Below are 24,362 nucleotides of genomic sequence, written 5' to 3' on the forward strand. Positions count from 1 at the left end.
CCCTTGTCCTTCTAGATGGTAGTGGTCGTGGGTTTGGAAGGTGCTGTCTCAGGAGCCTTGGTGAATTCTTGCAGTGCATCTTGTAGATGGTGCACACTGCTGTTACTGTGCATTGGTGGTGGATGGAGTGAATGTTTGTGGGTGTGGTGCCAATCAAGTGGGCTGCTTTGTCTTGGATGGTTTCAAGCTTCTTGAGTGTTGTGGGAGCTGAACTCTCCCAGGCAAGTGGGGAGTGTTCCATTACAGTCCTGATCTGCGCCTTATAGATGGTGGACAGGTTTTGGGGAGTCAGGAGGATTCCTATTGTCGCTGGATTCCTAGCCTCTGGCTTGCTCTTGTAGCCATAGTATTTATATGGCTAGTCCAGTTCAGTTTCTGGTCAATGGTAAACCCCAGGATGTTGATAGTGGGAGATTCAGTGATGGTAATGCCATTGAACATCAAGGGGCGATGGTTGGATTCTCTCTTGTTGGAGATAGTCATTGCCCGACACTTGTGTGTCGTGAATGTTACTTTCCACTTGTCAGCCCAAGCCTGGATAATGTCCAGATCTTGCTGAATTTGGACATGGGCTGCTTCAGTATTTGAAAAGTCACAAAGAGTGCTGAACATTGTCCAATGTTCAGCAAACATCCCCACTTCTGACCCTATGATGGAAGGAAGGTCATTGATGAAGCAGCTGAAGATGGTTGAGCCGCGGACACTACTCTGAGGAACTCCTGCTGTGATGTCCTGGTGCAGAGATGACTGACCTCCAACAATCACAACCATCTTCCTTTGTTCTAGGTATGACTCCTACCGGTGGGGAGTTTTCCCCCTGATTCTCATTGATTCTAGTTTTGCTAGGGCTCCTTGATGCCATACTCAGTCAAATGCGACCTTGATGTCAAGGGCAGTAACTATCTCCTCACTGCGGGAGTTCAGCTCTTTTGTCCATGTTAGGCAGAAGATTGTAGCAAATCCTTCAGTCTTATCTTTTCACTGATGTACTGGGCTCCTCCATCATTGACGATGGGGATATCTGTGGAGCCTCCTCCTCTAGTGAGTTGTTTAATTGTCCACCACCATTCACAACTGGCTGTGGTAGAACTGCAGAGTTTAGATCTGATCCATTGGTTGTGGGATCATTTAGCGCTGTCTATCACTGGTTACTTATGCTATTTGACATGCAAGTAGTCCTGTGTTATAGCTTCACCAGGTTGATATCTCATTTTTAGGTATGCCTGGTGCTGCTCCTGGCATGCCCTCCTGCACTCTTCATTGAACCAGAGTTGATCCCCTGGCTTGATGGTAATGGTAGAGTGGGGGATATACCTGGTCATGAGGTTACAGGTTGTGTTCGAGTGCAACTCTGCTGCTGCTGATGGCCCACAGCACCTCATGAATGCCCCGCCTTGAGTTGTTAGATTGTTCAAAATCTATTCCATTTAGCACAGAGGTAGTGCCATATGACACAATGGAAGGTATCCTCAATGTGAAGACGGGACTTCGTCTCCACAATGACTGTATAGTGGTCACTCCTACCGATACTGTCATGGACAGATACACCTGCGGCAGGCAGGATGAGATCAAGTATGTTTTTCCCTCTTGATGGTTCCCTCACCACCTGTCAGACCACCAGACCTAGTCTAGCGGCTATATCCTTTAGGACGCAGCCAGCTCTGTCTGTAGTGGCGCTACTGAGCCACTCTTAGGCCAGAATCTTCTGTTTGCCCCGCACGCCGATGCGTAAAATGATGCGCGGTGACATCGGGTGTGCATCCCAATGTCACCACGTCTCATTCCGATCTTCAGTTTGGCGGCGTGCACTGGAGTTGGCTGTGCACCCGCCGAAGTGTCAAACGCCTGCTAACGCCATTAATGACCTAATTGAACTGATTGTCTGGGCTGCCTGTCCAACCTTAAGGTTGGCGGGCAGCGAAGAGCCCAGGCGGCCTTCGCATTTCTCATGAAACCTCATCCATGGAGGAGATTTTTATTAAAATACATGCTCATGTAACATTGTCACATGAGGGGACATGTCTGAGTAATTTTTTTTTTCTTTTTTTGCAATGCTTTATTCTTAAATTCTCAGGGAGATTTCTACGCTCTTTCGCACGCATGTGTGTGAAAGAGCGCAGGCCCCAACTCTCCCTCCTCACCCCACCCACACAGGTAGCACTGAGCTCCCGAACCACCCACCCGACGGGGAGAAAATTCTCCCTTTGGTGATGAATATTCAAGTCCCCACCCAGAGTATATTCTGTGCCCTTGCCACTCTCAGTGCTTCCTCCAAATGGTATTCAACATGGAGGAGCACTGATTCATCAGCTGAGGGGCAGTGGTGCATGATAAACAACAGGAATTTTCCTTGCCCATGTTTGGTGCCATGAGACTTCATGGTGTCTGGAGTCAATGTTGGGGACTCCTAGTGCATCTCCCTTTCTACTTGTATACCACTGTGCCGCCGCTTCTGCTGGGCCTGTCCTGCCGGTGGGACAGGATATACCCAGGGATGGTGATGGTGGTGTTGGGGGCATATGATTCCGGGAGGATGAGTATATCATCATAAACTGTTGCTTGGCTAGTCTGTGAGACAGCTCTCACTAGCCCCCAGATTGCAGGGTCAACAGGGCTGAGAATGCTGTGTCGTTTCCAGTGCTGAGGTTGATCTGTCCAGTTTCATTCCTTTTTGTGGCTTTGTCACAGTTTGATACCACTTGCTAGGCCATTTCAGAGGGCATTTAAGAGTCAAACACATTGCTGTGGGTCTGGAGTCACATGTAGGCCAGACCAGGTAAGGACAATGGATTTTTACAACAATCATCAGACTTTTAATTCCAGGTTTTTATTGAATTCAAGTTCCACCATCTGCCATGGTGGGATTCAAACCCGGGTCCCCAGAGCATTACCCTGGGTCTCTGGGTTGCTATTCCAGCAGCAATACCACTACACCATCCCATCGCTTCCCCTGAAGGAATATAACCATTTGAGCCAGTCTAAATGCAGTCAAATGGATAGCAGCCAAATCCTCACCGTTGAATGATGCATCCAGATCTATGACCACTTGTTCTTGCAATGAACTTTTTCTTGGACGTCCTTCCTGTTTCTTGATATCCACCCGGGGGCATGAGCACGATTGTGAAGTTGGGTTGGAACTCAAGTTCATCCCATTGGTGGGTAGGCAGAAGTGCATTCTCCAGATCCCTCACCCCAACATCCAGGTCTCCAGATGGCTGCTTTCAGGCAGAGAATCGGGGATCATGGGCCTGGGGAGAATGGGGGTTCCGCTGTGCCACACCGTGACCCGTCCTGCAAGAATTCTGGGGCCAAAATGTGCCATTGTATCCAGAAAGCTATGAAAAAAATAACTTTATGCTTAGGAGGATTGGTTGAAATCTTTCATTTCATTTTACATTTCCTACAGAAATTATGGCCTGAAGTTTCCTGGCCTATTGAGCTGGGATGGAAGGGAGGAGGGCTGGCAAAATTCCAGGGAAAGGCACGGGAGGGAGCCCAACATCTTCCCACTGCTATGGCATATTGTTAACAGTGGGAAAGTTGGCAGTTCGATCGCCATGTAGGTGGTCAATTGAACCACTTAAGTGGTCGAGGAAGCACTTCCTGCCGATGGGGGCATTTTGCTCATGTCAGGGGGGCCTGCAGCCACCTAGGGAGACTGCTGGGTAAAACCTGGTGAGCTCCCAAGGGCTTCTGGGAGAAGGCCCTCCATTATGGACACTCCATGTGGTGGGGGGAGTGGAGTTACTGTGGGGGGTGGTGGGGGGTGGTGTTTCCCAGTGGCAATGGGGCTGTTGGTGCATCATCACACCCTTCTGCTACCCACCACCACCAGATCCCCAATTGTTGAAGCCTGGCTGCCAGGCCCCAGCTTCCACCAGCTTAATACACCTGCTTTTAAGGATGCCCAGCTATTACATTGCCCTCTCCCTGGTGTTGCAGCTTCAGCAAGGTGGGAAAATGGTGGTGCAATGGTGAATTCACTGGATTCATAATCCAGAGGCCTGGGATAATGCTCTGGGTACATGGATTCAAACCCCACCATGACAGCTGGGAGAATTTAAACGTACTAAATAAATTTTCGAATTGAAAGCTAGTTTCATTAATGGTGACTATGAGCAGAATTTTACAAGTCGGCGAGCGGGGGCGGGGCCTACTCGCCGACACGTAAAATGACGCGCGGTGACGTCGGGGGGAACTCCCAACGTCACTGCGCCTGAGTTAAATTTTCAGGAGGGCGGGAGCGCAGCGAAATCAGCTGTGCGTCCGCCGACCTGTCAATGGCCAATTGAAGCCATTGACAGGGTCAATTAAGTAATTAAAGGACCTGCCCGTCCAACCTTAAGGTTGACAGACAGGCCAGGAGCCCCGGTGGGAACTAGAAAAAGCATGAAACCTCATCCACCGGCAGGATGAGGTTTCATGTAGGCTTTAAAAAAATTTAATAAAGATTTTGTAAAAATTATGGACATGTCCCAACTCATGTGACATTGTCACATGAGGGGACATGTAAGGGAAATTTTATTTTCGTATTTTTATCTTTTTTCTATGTACAGCCGATCTCCCTGAGGCAGCACTTAGCCTCAGGGAAATGAGTACGCTCTATCATGCGCATGCGCGAAAGAGCGCACTCTCGTATTTGGGAATCCCCCCACCACCCGCACAGGGAGTGCACAGCACTTCTGTGCAGATGTCACGCTGGGCGGGCCTTAATTGGCCCGCCCACGTAAAATGGCAGCGTGCCTCCGATTGTGAGCGCCGATCGGAAGCGCACCTGTACGCACCCGCCCATCAACATCCCCCCCAATGGGGGGAAAATTCAGCCCCATGAGTTTATCATCAATTGTTGTTATAAACCCATCTGATTCATTAGTGTTCTTTAGGGAAGGAATTCTGCCATCCAAACCTGGTCTGGTCTACATGTGACTCCAGATCTACAACAATGTGGCTGACTCTTAACTGCCCTCTGAAATGGCCAAGCAAGCCATTCAGTTCAAGGGCAATTGGGGATGCGCAACAAATGCTGGCCTTGCCTGTGACAATCACATCCCACAAAAGAATAAATAAAAATGGCCACCATGGTGAGGCTGCTAAGCTGCCGGACCTCTGATTGAGCCGGCAGTTCTTGGGTTCAGGGCCTAGCGCCCACCGAAGCGGGTCGCCTCCCGTTATTGGCCTCGGCGGTGGGACTTCCACGTAAGCAGAACTTGAGAAAAAGCAGGTGTGCGCTGCCGGGGGCACTGACAGAATGGCAGAGTGTCTGTAATATGCAGCGATAGCACCACCTACAGCTGTAATGACTCATGACAATTTCACCTATAGGAAAATAAATATTTATGCAATGGGAGCACCATTGTGGAGAATTATTTGCAGCTTCCCGTGGCTAAGCAGAGAAACATGTTTGCTTGGCTTTCTGCAGAGTGATTGAAAACAGCAGGAGAATTTGTCAAAGGTTCTACACAACTTAAACTAGAAAAAGATAACAATTTTGGACACTGGGCGTGATTTATGAATGCAAAACTTTTCTTCACTTCGATATAGATTTTTAAAATCTAATAATTTCCCTTCTTTGAATAAGTTCTACAAATACATTGTTGACATAGGATCGTAAAACAACGGGTGAACTTTCTTTTAGCTTCAGACTCATCATAACCAGTTCCAGTTTTGTGGTCACAAGTTAAATAGAGGCAGGCATGCACAATTTGCTTTCAATTGCTTTTTTTTTGTGTGTGTTTCACAAGATGAGGGATAACAGGAAGGCAGAATGGAAAACGTTTCTGCTTTTCAATCAGTGCCAATTTCAGGGCACAACATCACCGATTCTGATTGCTCATTTATATCATTGCTATTTGTGGGACCTTGCTGTGCATTTTGCTTATTCTTTCATGGCAAGGCCAGCATTTGTTACCCATCACTAATTGCTTTTGAACTGTATTGCTTGCTAGGCCACTCCAGGGCAGTTAGGAGTCAAGCACATTACTGTCGATCTAGAGTCACATGTGGGCCACACCTGGATAAGGTTGGTAGATTTCCTTCACTAAAGGACATTAGTGAACCAGATGTGTTTTCATAACAATCGATAATAGCTGTCATGGTCACCATCACTGAGATTAGCTTAATATTCCAGATTCATTAATTGAATTAAATGTGGGCCAATGTGGAACTTCTGACCATTTTAATTATCCGGTCATTATCTTGCTGCTGTTTGCTGGACCTCATTGAGAACATTGACTTCCACGTTACTGTACAACAGTGACTACATTTCAATAATAATTAATTGACTGTGAAGTGCATTGGACATCCTCAGGTTGTGAAAGGTGCAACATAAATACATGTTTGTTAGATCTGGTATTCATCAGATAAGTTGCTGTAGTAATAGCTTCCACTTTAAGCAAATCAACTTAACATGTGAATGTACTCTGGATGGGGGACTTTAATGTCCCCTACCAAGGGTTGATCACTTATTAAGCTGGCTAAGTCCTGAAGGACATAACTGTCAAACTGGGCCTGTCAGGTGGTGAGGGAACCAGCACTAAGGAAGTAGTTTAGTTGTCACAGTCTTCACCATATCTGTCCATGGCAGCACTGGTAAAAGTGACCACTGAACAGTCTTTGTAAAAACAAACTCATTTCCAGCACGATGGGCACAAATGCAACAGAAGAAGCTTGACATCATCCAGGAGAAAACAGTGTACTTCGTTGGTACCCATGTCACCAAGCTTAAGACCAGCCTCCTCCAACACCAGTGTACCTTGGTTGCAGCATGTACAATCTACAGGATACACTGCAACAATATGGTTACATCTCCCTTCCCTGTGACCTTTCTCACTGTGGACATGCACAGCAATGTTGTGAGAACACTTTGCCTCCAACTCACCTATCATCCTGTCTTGGGTGTACACCTCTTCCATCATTGTTGGGTCAAATTCCCTATCTAACACCATTGTGGGAACACCACTATCACCACAAGGACTGCAATGATTCAAGGAGAAGGCCTTCTCAAGGTAACTAGGGATGGGCAAAAAATATTGGCCTTGCCAACACCACCCACATCCCGAGATCAAATGTTAAAACAAATTCCGGGTTGGATATGTTTGTAGCACGGGAGTGGGTTCAGATTACCTCGCTAGGGTAAATTCACAGATCCTTCAGTCACCACTTCATGTCGCACGAGTTGGAAAATCAGTACTACTGTTGTGTTGTACTTCTAATGCTGTCTTCCTTTGTATGTGTCCTACAGCTGGGAGTGCAGGATCAATGAACTTATTCTTTAAATCTGTCACACTGCATGTGATACTAAGAGTGCCGATTCTCTGGTTGGATGGTCCAGAAGTAATGCTCACATGGAGTGTGGGTCAGGAAACCATGGGCTCGGGCCCTTTATAATGTATTTGTTTCAATTATTAGATGGAAAGTCAGTATTTCCCAAACTGTGCTCCCTGTGCATGCAGCTCCTTGGCAGGAGGTAAGCCTTAATATGTTTTCTTGTAGCCAAAGTAATTTAACTCAAGCAACAGGAGTTTGATTGCGCCTTACAATGACATGATGATTGTCTTCTTCAAGAACACTTGAAACTTTGATTAAAGCCTTACTAAATGATGTCTTTGAGTACAAAGTGTGTCCAAAGTTCTAAGTTTGAGTGCTACATAGTATGCACCTTGCAACTTTTTAGGTCTGGAATATAAATCTGCTATAGCACACATATCCATTTTTCAACCTCAGCATATTCTCAACTGCCATTTCCTGAAAAAATAAAAGGCAGACAAAGCATTAAACACTAAAGTTCTTTATTACAGGTAAAACTGTACCTGTAGCTGGCTGGATATACAACAAGCATCTTAACAGCATTGACACAGGACAGTGTTTACTATTCAGATTCCAAAATACAGTTCCATATTGGAAGGAATGCTGCAAAATATACATTAGATGCAAGAAAGTCACTTCACAATAAATTTTTTTCACGTCACATTTTTTGACTCTGTAGATCCTGCTAAGTACATGGAATGCATATCCTAGCCTGTTAAGTGGACTTGACTAAGACAGTTACACAGTTTGTTCAGTCAACGGTCTTCTCCAACCCAACAAATTTTAATTCACATTCAGTCTTAATAAGCTAAAGCAGTAACTTTAAATGGAATTATCGGTTGGTAATGTTTCAACAAAATACAGTGCTTGAGGTCAGTGTGAACAAAACAGAATTTCACAGATGTTTGTGCAACAGTGGTATAATTATATTAGCAAATTGCTCCAAGTAATTTGTGGTGAACAATTAAGTTAGCTTTGACCTAGGTTAGGCAGCAGTTTGTCCAAGTGGTATGTTACTTCAATGTGACTATGGAGTTTCATGCTATTCTTCTGAATTCATCTCATTTAGAGCAGAGAGTTGAATGTCAGCAGTAATGCTAGAATAATTACACATGTGTAAGATCACAAGATAATTACAAATATGGAAGGCTATTCGGCTTATCTTAATTCATCCATCCAGATATCCTAAACTCCCACCATTGTACATCCAATTGTTTCTGAAATGATTCTAAGGGTTTTGCTTCCCCATCCAGAAATCTATACCACACGTTGATCATCCTTTGTTTGAAGAACTATTTCCTGACATCAGGCTTACAAGTGCCATTCACAAGTTTGAACCTGTGCGTCTTTCTTCTGCTGCCATAATTTAATGCAAATATTCTGGATTAAATGCCCGTACCCTGAAACATTCATAAGGTTACCCTCCTTCCTAGGCTGAGATCCTCCAGTCTTTTCTGCTAATTTAGAATCTGCTGCGCCTGACTTGTGGCTCTTCTTTGCACTGCCTCCAGCGCTGGAACATCACTCTTATTTTTCAGTCACCAGAACTGAATACAAGATTTAAAGTATAACCTGCCTAGAGCACAATGTAGCTTTATCACTTCCTCCTCTGTTTGGTATACTACTGTTTTGGCTATGGAGTTCATTATCTGATTGGAATTTTGATTGCTGCTCTGTATTGGATGCTCATACTTAACATCAGGGCTGTTCAGATTCTTAGGTCTCTTTCAACTTAATTCTTAACTATTTCAACACAGCTTGCAGAGCATGTGTTTAGACTACATTCCCTTCTTATGAGCAGCTCATTACATTTTTCTGCATTAATTTCATTTACTATTGTTCTGTCCATTTACATGCATTTTAAGTCACTCTGTAATTCCTGAGCTGCCTCTCCCAATTCCACTTACCCTCCTAATTTGCTGCCACCTGCAAATATTCAGTCAGTTTGTAAATCCAGGTCATTATGAACATTAATTTTATAATTCTGGGCACTAACCTTTTATGATAATGTTTTTCACTGCCTTCTGGAGACAGTGCTGCAATTTAAATGGATAGAGTTCAGTGACTGGGGTGTAGTCGTACAAATAACACAGAAAATTAACATGAAGGTATAACATTTAGCAAGGCATTTGGCATTTTGGCTTTTATTGCAAGGGGACTGGAGTACAAGAACAAAGAAGTCTTGCTACAATTGTATAGGGTGGGAGTAGTGTGCACAGTTTTGGTCTCCATATCGAAGTAAGGATATTCTTATCTTGGAGACTGCGGAGCAAACATTTACTAGTTTGGTTCTCAGAATGAGAGGGTTGTCCTATGATAAGAGGCTGAGTAAAATGGCGATTAAAAGAATGAGAGATGATCTCATTGAAACATACATAATCCTGAAGGGAGTAGACAGGGTGTACACTGAAGTTGTTTCCCCTGGCTGGTGAATCCAGAACATGGAGGCACAGTCTCAGGATAAGGACTCGATCGTTTAGGACTGATATTAAGAGAATTTTCTTCACTCAGAGGGTTGTGAGTCTTTTGAATTCTCTACTTCAGAGGGTTGCGGATGTTCCATCTTTGAATATACTCAAGGCTGGGATAGATAAATTTCTGATCTCTCAGGAAATCAATGGGTATAGGGATTAGCAGGAAAGTGGAGTTGAGGCAGAAGACCAACCATGATCTTATTGGATGGCAGAGTAGGCTTGAGGGGCTACTCTTGCTCCTATTGCTTATGTTCTTATGTGCTCTCATTCTCTTCATAGGGAGGATGGTTACATATATTTTTCGTAAGTGGTTATTAGAATAGAACAACATTCTGAAAACATATATTCACCAAGAACATTTTGTGTAACTGATCTCTGATAATCATCCAAGTGGCTTATTATACAGTCAACACAGGATGACATGTAAGGTTTTGCATTATATGGCTCAGGGATGACTTAGTGCTTACCATTTAGCATGCATGCTGCAAATCCATAAGTGTTATTTATTCATGATGGAGAAAGCAGTATTCATTTAGCTGGCACCTCAGAAAATACTACGTAAATGAAATACCTCTACTACACAAATGCTCTATATCCCCATAAAAATTACATGCAGCTTGGTGTATCACTTTCAGATTTAACACAGTAGATAGTGCACGCTACTGTACTGTATGTAGAGGGAGATGGTTGTGTAATTGGTGCTGTCACTGGCCAGAGGCCTAGGCTAATGCTCTGGGGACATGGGTTTGAATCCCACCATGGCAGCTGGTGGAATTTAAATTCAATTAATAAAATCTGGAATAAAAAGCTAGTCTCAGTAATGGTGACCAAAAACTCTTCTAGTTCACTAGTGTCCTTTAGGGAAGGAAATTTGCCATTCTTACCTGGTCTGGCCTACATGTGACTCTAGACCCACAGTAATGAAATGACTCTTAAATGCCCTCTGAAATGTTCAGTTCAAGTGCAATTAGGGATGGGCAACAAATGCTGGCTAAAATAAAACACACCCAATACAGCTGTAGACATCACCAGACAATATCTATATCCATTTGAGACATGGACTTGTTTCACATGTCCGCGCAAAGAACAGCTTTACCAAGAAGCTGTCAGAATTGAGGTAAGGCTTTTTAATCCTAATTTTGCTAAACATGAGCATTTTACTTGTAAAAGGATACAGATTTGAATGATGTTTGAGGATCTGACAATAGAAACATGACCTTGTGACTGAAATAATCTGATTGGAACGTTAGAATAACCCAAAAAGGGTTTGAAGTAAAATAATACATCCATGTCAGGGTAGGTACTGGGAAAGAATCCAATCTGTCATCAAGGAGATGGAACCTGATTCTTGAAGCCCAGGAATTGAAGGTAGGTAGTTATTTTGGTAATTCCAAGTGAGGTCATGGGTTAGGACTCCTAAAGAAAGTTTGGTATTTCTGTGTGTTGGAATGGATCAGCATTTAGCTCTTCAGCTTGTTATTAGTATTTTTGATAGCAATAGCTTCAATGTTGTAATGGGATTGCACCAATAACAATGGAGAGCTTCCGCAGGGATTCTTATCATTCTTCATAAATATCAGAACCATCTGAAAAATGGCAATCACCATTCACACCATTGCTCTGGGACTCCTATGCCAAAGCTACTCCAGGTTGTTATGACCCTCATGATTTTAAAATCACTAAAGAAAAAGGGAGCGGTTAGCTGAAATGTTTTACGCAGAGGGTTGCTAAGATTTGGAATAGTCCACCAGGAAAAGGGGTAAGAGCAGAATCTATAATAGCTTTTTAAAAAGAGAAGGGGGATAATATGTTAAACAATAAAAGAATTATAAAGGGCATTTGGGAAGTACAGATGGAAGTGGGAATTTGAAGATCATTCTTTCTAAGATCTGCACAGGCATGATAAGCCAATCTTTCTGTACTGTAAAGTGAAAGAGATAATTATTTGTGTTAACTTGGAAATGATAGTAGCAACAGATGCTGGTCTCAGGCTGGGAAATGGGGTTGGCAAAACCAAATTACACTGCTGGTTACTATTGATTCTTGATCTGGGATGAACTCAGTATGCTACAAGAATACAAGATAGACATAGATAAGGAAGGCCATCTAATCCATCTTGGTTTACCCATCTAGATTGACCTTGAAGTCCTTCCATTGAAGCATCCAAACATGATTCTAGAATTCTTGCTTCCATTGCTTTAAGGGAAAGTGCTGATCACTCTTTATACAAAAATGAATTCCTCAATATCATTGTTAAATTTTCCTTCTGTCATTTTGAACCCATGGTATTGTAAAAGGGCTCTGCCTACCAACCTCTGAAGGACAGTTCGATTATATTGTCAGGAGAGAGCTGACCAGACAGTCGATTTTGAACTCATATTAAAACTATTTTTAAGTAAGTTGCTAAGTTTCCAGATGGACCTGTCTGTTAAATTTTTAAATGTGCATTCACACCAGTTGCACGAGTCAAGCCCAAATGACATGAGAATGCCTTTGTCAGTGTTCTCACATCTCTTGATCAGCATGCTTTGATGGACTAGTTACATGGCACATTTTGTGTTAGTGCTTAGCCAAGACCTCTTGATTAACACAAACTATATGGTATAACTAGCTTATAAGATTTAATGCAAATTTGACATGCTGGTTGTGGAAGACCAAGTTAGAGTTTTAATTCAAAGCTTCCCATTTCCAAATCTAAGTATACCAAGTGTGGTAAGAATAAACTAGTACATTAAAACATTATCATTCAACACAGTACAGTTTGAATCTAAAGTGCACAGCCTCAATCTGAGGTGAACTAGACATTACTCAAAGTTCTACAAAGGAAACACTTTCACAGACACTGAACACTATCCAGTTGTCAACAGAGCTGTCATTTGTTATTTCTTTATAGTATGAAGAGAACACTACAGGTATACATTGCATGTGTAAACTCCTGGTCTGAAGATTTCAAACATTGAACTCTCAAATTCAAGTACGGCAACTAAAAGTATTAAAGCATTTCCTTCCTTATCAAAAGAAATAGAATATCTGAATTTGACACTTTAACGCTGAGCTTAAATAATAAAGATTTCACAGAGCTGAAGCATAGATTTTCTAAATGATTTTTATCACAGCTAGTTGAAGAGAGCAAAATAAAGACTAAGTCTCTATTATCAAATTTTTTGTACAGCCATGAAAAAGTGCAGAAACCTGCACTTTTAGGATCCTAAAGATTTCATTAATAGAGGCCTTCATAAGTAACAACAGAAATTATATGAATTATTGGTGTGTAACATCCACCTGGAGTAGGGCTGCTAAATGATCATAACAAAATATCTAAATGGGTTCTAAAGTGCTCTGTTTTACATCATTTCAGCACTTAATGCCTTAGGACAATTTGTCTGAAATGTGACAGATGGTTGATGACTCATACCTTTTTTTAACTTCAGAAAATGTGTAATTGCATTAAATAAACTTCTAATATCCATAATTCCACATTGGGAGTCTTAAGCTCCAATCCCTGTAGTCAGAGCTAAGATCACACAAGACTAGTTTAAAGGTAAACAATGAAATACATTCACACAATAGCAACATCCCCATTGTATTAGGGCAGATGTCTTGAACCTTGCAGTCACAGGTCCTGTCCAAGTCGCTCTATTTCCTCAATGAGGAAATCAATGTCTTCTTGTGTAGCTGCTGGGTTTGAGATGACCATACGGAAGAAATTAACTTTGTCACCTTGTGGCTGATAACTTACCATTGTGGTCCCAAATGACATCATCCTAGTTTTGATCTGTGGAGCCACCTAAAACAGCAAACAACAAGTTAGGATCTGTCTCTTCATTAGGAATTTTAACACAATTTGCCATTTCAACAAAAAGCTAAAAGCTACTGCGGATGCTGGAAATCCAAAACAAAACAAAAACAGAATTACCTGGAAAAACTCAGCAAGTCTGGCAGCATCGGCGGAGAAGAAATCAGTTAACGTTTCGAGCCTTCATGGCCCTTCGGCAGAACTTGGCTGCAGTTCTGCCGAAGGGCCATGAAGGCTCGAAACGTTAACTGATTTCTTCTCCGCCGATGCTGCCAGACTTGCTGAGTTTTTCCAGGTAATTCTGTTTTTGTTTTGTTTTGCCATTTCAACTCTTGGTTGGGAATGGAATACTAACTAATATGGGACAAATCTGAATTTCTCAGCTGCTCACTTATTGGCTACTATTCATCCGTTACCATCAAAACAGTAGAAATTGGGACTCTATCTGTAGGTTTATCACAATTCAGTATCCCGGGAGTACAAATTGGCCCTGGTCGCCCAGAAGTTCAACAATGAGGGCCCTGGGAGCATGTTAATATTTGCAGGTGATCCCCAGCACAAATGTTTGAAAATCACCACAGCAAAGTATGACGTGTGTTGTAGGAGAGAAGAAAACCCAAGTGTATGTTGTAGCATGCACAAACTGCAATGCTGCAAGTGCATGAATAAGAGTGAGAGATGTATAGCAATAGGATCATGAAAACTTTAGGGCATGTTATACTGGCAGAGAAAACTGAAATGACAGAGTACAGACAAACAGCACTTACTGGGTTATCGTAAATCCTTTCTGTCATGAAGTTAACATTACAAAGTGGGAAGCAAAGCTCAAAAGTGAAACACAAGGTCAAAGATAAAGTGAGCTCCAGGAAGATGATAAATGGAAATACCATTTATGGACCTAACTTTGTGTGTAAATTCACAAGCAAAGTACACCTTGAATTGTAACATGCGAGTAATGATATAATTGTAGAAAGGAGTGCCATTCAGAAAGGGGTTCAAATTTATCCTAAAATAAAAACTTGGTCTATTTAAAACCAATCCAGACTGAGATGTATCTCCATTTACTGAATAGTCCCCCTCATTTTCTTTATCATATTCCAAAACTTAACACAACACTAAATTTATCTATATACTTAGCTCTGTTGAATTTATGGTCTTGTGAGACAGAATCAGGTTGAGATGATAAAGAAAGAAAATAAAGATTTGCATCTATATAGCACCTTTCAGGATGTACCAAAGTGTTTTACGCCAATTAAATACTATTGAAGTCTAATGTAGGGAACTGCAGAAGTCAATTTGTATATGGCAAGGTCCCACAAACAGCAATGAGATAAATGACCAGGTATTCCAATTTTTGGTGATATTGGTTAAGGGATAAATTTTAGGTCAGGTCACTGGAACAACTCCACTGCTTTCTTTGAATACAGCCATGGAACCTTTTATGTCTATCAGGGAGGGAAAGACAAGACCTTGGTTAAATGTCTCATCTGTAAGACAGCGGGCCAGTAGGCAGGAGGGCTGGCAATATGGTGGGGGAAGGCATCAGGAGGGAAACCTGACATCTTTCCACCACAATGGCACATTAACAACAGTGGGAGCCTCAGTGACGTGACTGGCCACTGGGTGGCCACTTGAGCCAATTAAGTGCCAATTAAGGGTCACTTCCCTCCTCCACAATTTACCCACAACAGAGGCCAACTGCCGGGTAAACCCTGATGGCCTCCCAGAGGGGATCTCCTTTATGGGCTCCATGGCCCATGGAGGGGACCCCTGGTGGCAATGGCTGCTCCTGTGCCTAAGGCACTGCCACACAGAGGTGATTCCCCCCCACCCCACCTCGCTTGCTGGGGCCTGCTTACCTGGCCCAAGTTCTTTAAAATGATCTTATGTTGTCCTCGAGGGCACCCTGCCATGGAGGCACCCTCTCCTTCATCTTACATCCTCAGCAGTGGCTGCCTGTAATGGTAATGCAGCCGAGGTGGCCGAGCCCTTGGCCCTCTGGTTGGACCAGCAGCTCTGGTAGGCACGCTGCAGTCCTCAAATGGATGGTGGTCCCAGCAACGACCTCTTAACTGGCTGCTGCCACTATAATGCCATCCAGGGTCCCATTGCAGGCTCAGGGGGGTGGAGGAGGCGGGGGGGGGGTGGGGGGGAAGGGGGCGGTCAGTCCTGGCAGCAAGACTTCTCAACTTGTGAGAAAATGCAGCTTAGCATCTCATAGAATGGTTACAGCACAGAAGAAGGCCATTCGGCCCATTGTGTCTGTGCTGGATCTCTGCTAGAGCAATTCACCTAATGCCACTTCCCTTGCCATTTTCCTGTCGCCCTGTAAATCTTTACTCTTCTGATAATGATTGAATTTTCTGACAATGCAGCACTCCTTCAGTACTGCATTTAAACGTCAACCTAGATGCTCAAATCACGCGTGTGACTAGAACTCACAACCTCCTAATTCAGAGGCAGGAATGATACAAACTGAGCCGTGGCTGGCACATGTTGGTTTGAGTTGAGAGAAACCACATAACAAATACAGCAGCAGAAGATTGAATCGCTGAATTATTTGCAAGGCCCTCACCACAATCTCCATATCTTTGCCATTATTCCACCCCTCCCCATGACCACTGTCTCGGGTTGAACCAGACTTTTCGACCTTTCCCCTTGTGAAAGCAGTATCTGCTAAACACAGGAATTAACCAACAGCACCAGCAAACGCCCTTCTGCCAGCTCTTCCAATAAAATCACTATTTCAACAACAGAGCAGGAAGACCAGCTGCAAAAGTAGCAAATCTGTTACTGCAACCAAGTTACAAACTGAGAATGTTCTGTGTTTTTGCAGCTTATTTAGCTTCCTTTAGAAATCTTATTAATTAGCTGCATTTCCTTAGGTAACTCCTAAAATTATTCCTGTATCAAAGCACTGTGTCAGGAAATGGAAGGGTAGGGCTTTTGCACATGCATTTTCTCAGGCAAGTCATCAACAACAACTTGAATTTATACACCACTTAACATAGTAAAATGTCCCAAGGCACTTCAGAGGAGCATAATCGGACAAAAATTGGCACCAAGCCAAAGAAGGAGACATGAGGACAGATGACTAAAGCCTTGGTCAAAAAAAGTAGGTTCTAAAGATCATCCTTAAGGAGTATAGATGTGGAAAGGTGTAAGGTGGGAACTCCAGATCCTAGGGCCTAGACAGCTGAAGGCACAGATGTCAATGGTGGGATGAAGGAAGTGGGGATGCACAAGAGGAAGCTGCAGGAAGGTGGAGTTCCTGGACTGTTGTAAAACTGTAGAAGGTGAGAGAGAGAAAGGGAGGGGTGAGGCGGCGGAGGGATTTTAAATGGGATCGACTGGGAATCAACGTAGGTCAGCAAACACAGCAATAATAGGTGAATGGGACTTGATGCCAGTTAGAATACAATTATATGATTTTGGTTGTGCTCAAGTTAATGAAAGGTGGAAGATGGGAGGCCAGTCAGGAGAGCTTTGGAATAATGTGGAGGTAACAAAAGCATGGATGAGGGTTTCAGCAATAGGGGCAGAGAGAGATGGGGGATATTGCAAAGTCAGAAGAAGATGGTCTTCATGATGGAGAGGAATTGGGTTTGGATTTGAATAAGGTGCCAAGGTTGGAAACAGCCAGGCTGTTCACATGTTCCAGCACAGACAGGCAACTCGATAATTGAGAGGAAGGGATGGAAAGTTTGGGGGTCATCCATGAACTCAAGCTGGCAGGCCCAACCTAAAGAGGGCAGTGGGGGAGGGGTGGGGGGCACTGCGGAAGATGAGTGAACAGGTGCGGCACTTTTGTGGCCTAAGAGGAAGAGCTATTATGCTCATCTTAACCTTGTAAAAACATTCCATATGCCTTGCAGCAACCTGTTCTTCAGCAGTCTCCAGCCTTTAAGGGATTCTAGTATGCTCGTATTCTGCTATGTTTTAGTGGGCAGGGCACATGCAGTATGGGTGTTGTGCGCTTATCCATCAACATTGCTTTGGGGTTCTATGTACATCATGAAGCTGCCACCCACTTCTGACGTGATCCTGGGGTGCCTATTTCAAGACATAGACCAAAGCGGATGTGGATGGGAAGATAGTGACAACATTTCCCTTGCAATTTTGGTTTCATTACTGCCTCAGTTGCACCAAAAAATGAAATGGTGGAGAAACCAATGTCAGGCTTGCAGATTTTGAAAACCATGAGCATAAAACAAATTTTATCCAAACAGACCTGCATGCAGCAAGGAGGCCATTAGTAGGTTGGGAATCCGCTTGCAGTTGAAGTGGGATTTGCTATGGTTGTTTAACTCAACCATGGCATTAGCATCCCATTTCTTGGTTTCCCAATCAGAGATGCGGGTGGGATGCGGCATTGAATCTGTCAAAGGAAGGATTTCTAATTAAAACAAACTCAGCTTGGGCTAGAACGGTTGAACTGTACATTGACTCCTGAGGCTGAAGCAACAGCAGGAATGGAAAGGTAACAAGTGAATGCTGCCCCCCTCCGTGGGATCTGAGAGAAGTGAAATGAAGTGATATTTCTCAAGGTCAGGAGAAAGCAGCGATCCTCTCAAACCAAGTAGGCGTGGATGGAAATGGCCGAGGAAGTGAACAGTGGGAGTGTGGTCCCTCAAACCTAGAGACAGTGTTGTAAGAGGCTCAAGGACCTTAGGATGGCAGGAAAGGTAAATACCTTAACACTTTCAGGTGCCAGGACACACATCCTGACTTTCCCAGCATTCTACCACATGACACTCCTCAGTCCAAAACACCTTACAGCCCTATTCATTCCTCTCTCTCCAGGCACTTTCTCACATCCCCAACTGAATAGCCAACACTGACATTCACCCTCATCATTGTGCCTGCTCACACGCATATGCCTAACAGTCACCTTCCATAACTGTCGTCCTTCCCTCCTCTCCACACAATCCATTTCTTACAGCGATAACTCTCTTTTCTCTCCTTGCAGAAGAACACAGCACAGAGCTTCAGGGTGAGGCAGAGACCTAGGGGAGGTTGGGGTAACGGGGGTCGTGCTACTCCAATGATTGCCATCTTGTCAGTCACTGGCAATGCATGCCCATCTGGTCCACTTGGAAGGAGGTCTTATTTCAGAAGGCTGCAGATGTCAACAATGACTCACCATGAAAGCCTGAACCTCCTGAGGCACTAGTGCTCACACATGTTAAGAGAGCTGATCCTGCCTTTGGACCCTGTGTTGGGGATCTCACTTCCTTCAAACTGGATCTCTGTGTCCATCCTGTTTGTCCTGTGCAGCAGCATGAGGCTGAGCAGAAGCTAGCTGGCGCTACTGCTCGTGTTGCTCCTGCAACTTCTGCTGCTGAAAGTTTTGATGTTGCTGCTTCTCTTGTTCCTCTTCAGAGGTGCATTGTATAGCTGCATAAGCTGTTTCCATGTTGTGGTGAAGGTTGGCAGAAGGGAAGTTCAAGACAAGTGAACTGACTTCCAAGAAGTTGGAAATCACCTGTCAAGCAATGAAATCACACACTAAGGAGTGCTGTGTGCAGTTGCCTCTCACCTAGGCAGGGCTGCAGCTATTCAGCTTCACTGTTTGAAGGCTTCCCAGCCTATCAGATTCACTAAATAAGCACTCCCCAATGTGCTCTCATGTGGTTGACACTGGTGAGTTCCACATAGCTTGGGAAACCTGTTTGCTGGCTGTTGAAGCCAGAATTATGTGTTAATTCCTCCCAAAATGAAAAAAAAGACACAGTAAACATTGGGAAATAAGAATACTGGTCCAAACAGGTCTTGTATACCTTAAAATGGAACACCAGTAAAAACCAGGAGATAAGAGTACTGGTCCGAACTGTTTTTTCCTTTTGGGCGAGTTAATTGGAGATTTAAATATTTAAATTACTTACCCATCAGCACCCTGGGAGCTTTCCTGCTCACCTGCAAACCTGCTTGAGTTAAACCCAGAAGTGGGCAAGAACATGTCAGGCTCCTGACCCGGCGAGGGTTTTCATGGCTATAACAGCCCCACCTTCACCCAAACTGTATTTCCCCTCCCTCCTGCAGCCTTTGGCAGTTAAAATTCTGCCCTATCTTTTCATCTCTGGAACTTGGATTTGAATCAAATCCAAATTAAGGGGGAATCCCCACACCCCTTTGGCTGTGAGGGTTCTACATGAAATTAATTCAGGTGGAATAAACCTGTGTACTGATGCTGGTGAGCGAGAGGCTACAGCTAACACATCCCCAGGCTTTTGCTTATGCTGCCTTGAACCAAACACTGACCAATGTGTAAAATGGTGTGGGGGTGCTTGTTCCATAGAGGGTGGTGTTTGGACCCTGTTCTACAGCTTAACTGCCGTTGATGTCATGTTTGTATATTTTTATTTGCAGGAAGAAGTTCTCGATTATTACAGATGATATAATCGCTGTTTAGTCTTTGTTCCCCCTCTAGTGCCTCAATAAATGTTTTACATCTCTCCCTTCCTTTTAAGGTAGGCAGACAAAATCAGGGATATTCATCTCCAGTTACGTCAGTTTCCCATGCATTCATTCGCTGGGGAAGGCTGAACTAAATGTATTTTGGGAAGGCATGTATTTTACATTATTGTTACATTAGCAACACTTGACATAATGAACACCTGTGGCTAGAGCCAATGGAGGCCTTTTATAAACGAAGAGGCCTCCTCCAGGGAATAAAATTGATTGCCTGGAGATTGATTCACACTCCTTCATTGGCATTTCATGCTGGATCTAGCAGAGTCCAGATGGCCTGAAGGAACATGGCCAGTTCCTTTAAGCTGCTGCAGGTGTCAGAATCTTGCTGAAGCCAAGACTTTCTGTTTACCCTACAAACAAGCCCTGGAGCAAGTCAGCCAACAGTCTTTAAACTGGCTGACCCTGGAAACAGAGCAGTGTCAGAGGGGTGACAGTCAGGTTGGTTGGGAAGGTAGTGGTGGTGGGTGACAGTATTTGCATCTCATTGCCCCTATGGTGGCATAGCCATCAAAAAAGAAACTTTTGATCCATATCCTTTTTCTTAATTCAAATAAGTACACTTTTGAATATTTAACATGCAAACTTTGAAATAAAATAGCACTTGAATGTTTGCTTAACATAAGCTAAATTGAGTTCCTTAGGTGTAAAGTGTTGAGTTGCCAAATTAATGAACTGATCATCTTTTTTAGAGCAACAGTATTTTACGGTCCCCTGCGGCATATTTGAAGGCGGTGGAGGCCACTCTTAAAATAGAGGGTGGCCTTCCCACTGCCTTCCCGCTCACCCACTATCTCCCATATTATGGTGAGCATGGGAGATGTCAGGCAGCCAATCCATCTGTGGGCCACTTGAGGCCCTAAAGTGGCCATCTCCACCACTATTTTACTCACTGCAGGGAAAGACTGGGGTCAGGTGGGTAGCCTGGTAGCTTTCCCTGTGCTGTCGGGCAAGGAGCATGGGCACGCCCTTTGGAGAGGGGCCCCTGTGCTTATCAGAGGCACCCCTCCAAGATTATACACCCCCTTTAACCCACATCCCTTAGGCTCTCTAGCTTGGTCCACCACACCCCTCACTGGGGTCTGCCAGCCAGGCTCATCCAAAACCCTAGGTCTACCTTGAAGTCCTCAGTCTATCACTTCTTCTCCTCGGGGACTGCCTGTGTTCCCAGCATTGGCCACCACTCAATCCTGGCACTGCTGGGACTACAGGGCTGCCAGCCAATCAAATTGGCCGGCAGCTTTCTAAGGTGGGACTTCCTCCCGGCTGGGGCAGGAGTCTCACCCTTAAACAAGTAAGGCTGCTCCCAGCATAAAAATTGGCAGCCAGCTTTTGGGTGGGTGGGCTGTCGACTGACTTTTTGCTCGAAGGGGACGAGGAATCCGGCGCCCCACATGTAGTGGGCTTTGTTCTTGAACCGCGGTGATTTGACACAACTGAATGTTTGTTAGGCCACTTCTGAGCTGGGCAATTAAAAGTCAACCATGCTGGCGTGGGTCTATACTCACTTATAGACAACACCAGGGAAGGATTTCCTTCCCTAAAGGACATTCGATAAACCATCATTGTTGACTTGATCGGAAGACGAACGTGATCACACTTGTCTTTCTACTTTATGATGCTTCTTTTAATTGATATTCCTTGCAAGGGTTCTATTATTCTTAGCCAAATTAGAAATGAAATGGGCCCAATAAGTAGCTGTACCAGAAGACGTGATTTTGTTTATCATAATCGAAACAAACGAACATATGAACATACGAAATGGGAGCAGAGATAGGCCATTCAGCTTCTTGAGCCAGCTCTGTCATTCAATAAGATCATGGTTATGTCACCATAAGTGCAATGAAATGCAAATACTGATATGTTTTTATTTCTAATTCCACATTCCCATCTACCCCGATAACATTTGATTCCCTTGCCTAACAAGGATCTATCTACCTTTGCCTCAATAACCCCGCCTCCACCCCAATCTGAGGCAGAGAGTTCCAAAGTTGCACAACCCTCTGAGAGAAAACATTTCTCCTCATCTCTGTCCTAAAAGGGTGACCTCTAATTTTAAAACAGTGCCCCCCCCAGTCCTGGACTCACCCACAAGGGGAAATATTACTTCTTGTCCACCTTGTCAAGACCATTCAGGATCTTATATATTTCAGTCAAGTAACCCCTCACCCTTCTAAACTCCAGTGGAAACAACCCAGCCCATCCAGCCCATCCTCATAAGACAACCCACACGTTCCAGGCATCAGTCTCGTAAACGTCCTCTGAACCACATATAACGCATTTACATCCTTCGTTAAATAAGGAGACCAAAACTGCACATAGTATTCAAGATGAGGTCTCACCAATGCCTGTGTAACTGAAGCATAATATCCTTACTTTTATGTAAGAAAGGGATAAAGGATCACATTCCATTAGCTTACTTAATTACTTGTTGTACCTGCATACTAACTTTTTGTGACTCATGCACTAGAACACCTACGCCTGAGTTTCACACTTGGCGTGCGCGCCAAGTTGAAGGGAACAGGAGCAGGTGTGGAATCCGCTCCCGGCCGCGGTCACGTTGCAAATGTGATTTCATGCTGGATGGCCAGTTAAGGTCCTCCCAATGTGAAACGCGCCTTCTCAATGGTCGGGAAGGGCCGAGCAGGGGCGGAAGCCTGTCGTGCGCCAGGTCCAATGGCAACCTGGTGGCGTTTTAAAACTGGCACAGGCAGCTCCCTGAAGGCTGCCAGGGGAGAATCTTTGGCATCTGTCCAGGAAACTATTTCATTCAAACAATGGCCTTATCAGTGGCCGGAGACGTCAGATGGGAGGGCAAGTCGGTGGGCACTCAGCCCCACCGTTTCTTGGACGAAATCCTCATGGTCCTTATGGAGCAGGTCAGTGTCAGGTGGGACACTCTAGTACCCAGGGCTGGTAGGAGAAACCCACCGCACCTGACCAAAAATGCCTAGGTGCAGGTGGCAGGTGAGGTCAGTGGCCACGATGTTGTGTGGCGCACATGGGTGCAGTGCCGCAAAAGGTTCGATGATCTGCTGCACTCAGCAAGGGTGAGTACGGAGTTGGCATCACTGGATCAGTGTGGAGAAGTGTTAAGGGCTGGCCATCCCCCCGTGGACCTCAGGGGTGTTAGAGTCTGAGTGCCAACTGTCACAGACACTGGCGCCAGCCAGGTGAGCCCTGGCTGCTTGGCCTGATTGCCTTGTGGGTTGAGGGCCACGACTCGGATGTGGCCTGCAAGGTGTCCCTGGGCGGGGAGGGGGGTGGTTGCCAGGCTGAAATGGCGCTGCAGGTAGAGAGTGGACAAATCAATGCTCCCCTGTCATTTCAGGAGAAGAGAAGCCATGACACCAATCAAAGAACTAAGACAGGCAGAGGCCCCACAAATCTCCTCATTCTGACGAGGTACGAGATGGATGCCTTGGAGCTGGAGTGCTGCCGCTCACCTTGGTCAGCCAGTTGTGGAGAGGTAAGGGTCTCTGACGAGGGTAAGAGTGCAGCGCACAAAGGTGAGATAGTCGGGTTGTGCAAACATTCTTGTATAGTCTCATAATTAGTGAGAGCCTCAAACTTGGAGTCCCCATTGATCATTGTAAGATGATGGCATCAAGATGCAGATCTCCATTGACTCACCAGGGCGCCTGGCATGCACAGTGACAGTGTGATGATTTAAACTGATGACATGTTGTTATTCTCTCCTAGAATCGCCAGCTCGCCCACAAACGCAGGACCCCCAAGAGCCACTCTTGATGCCAGAGAACCACAGGACTTTAGATGCACCTGCGCCACACCCCCTCTCTTCACCAAGTACCAGCGCAGATAACAGCACTTCGGTGGGCATTAGATCATCGGCCAGAATATTGTTGCATAGCGGAGAGGGCACTTCACACTGGCCGCTTCCTCCCAGGTGGGGCCAGCACAGGCTCCACTGGCCAGAGGATAGCCACCAATGTCATCAAGGTCAATAGGGCAGCACTGTCAGCAGTGTCTCCCATGCCGCTGCCAGCAAGGGGTGGGGGGGGCAACGAGATGCAGCACTTGCAAACGTAAGTTTAAGGCACCATGAGCACAAGAGGGACTGTTCACAGGTGATTTTCTGTTCTGCCATGTTTTGTTAATATGTTTACTGGTGTGACCATTAGCACCATATATTGTTATGTTCATTTGATGTGAATACCAACATGATATAAATTTTGCTTTTGTCTTGATGGCTTGAGTATGCTTCACTTGGACTTTAGGTTGAAAGGAAAGGGTCATTTCAAACATGGATGGAGGCAGCACCCCTGGCATGAGGTTAAAGCAGATCCTTGGCAGCC

The 24,362-nt window shown here is 44.6% G+C and overlaps 1 protein-coding gene across 1 annotated transcript in view; it reads right to left on the reverse strand.

Moving 5' to 3' along the window:
* Window positions 1-12,423: 12,423 nt before the first annotated feature.
* The window catches only part of LOC144678194 (glutamate decarboxylase 2-like), a 180,912-nt gene continuing 168,973 nt past the window's right edge, over window positions 12,424-24,362 (reverse strand). Inside the window, exon 16 of the mRNA XM_078538068.1 lies at window positions 12,424-13,566. Within this exon, the coding sequence (XP_078394194.1) occupies window positions 13,393-13,566 (174 nt within the window). The 3' untranslated portion in view covers window positions 12,424-13,392. The remainder of the gene's footprint in view (window positions 13,567-24,362) is intronic.

This window comes from Cetorhinus maximus, chromosome 3 (genome assembly GCF_964194155.1).
Source record: "Cetorhinus maximus chromosome 3, sCetMax3.hap1.1, whole genome shotgun sequence".
Classification (NCBI taxonomy): Eukaryota; Metazoa; Chordata; class Chondrichthyes; order Lamniformes; family Cetorhinidae; genus Cetorhinus; species Cetorhinus maximus.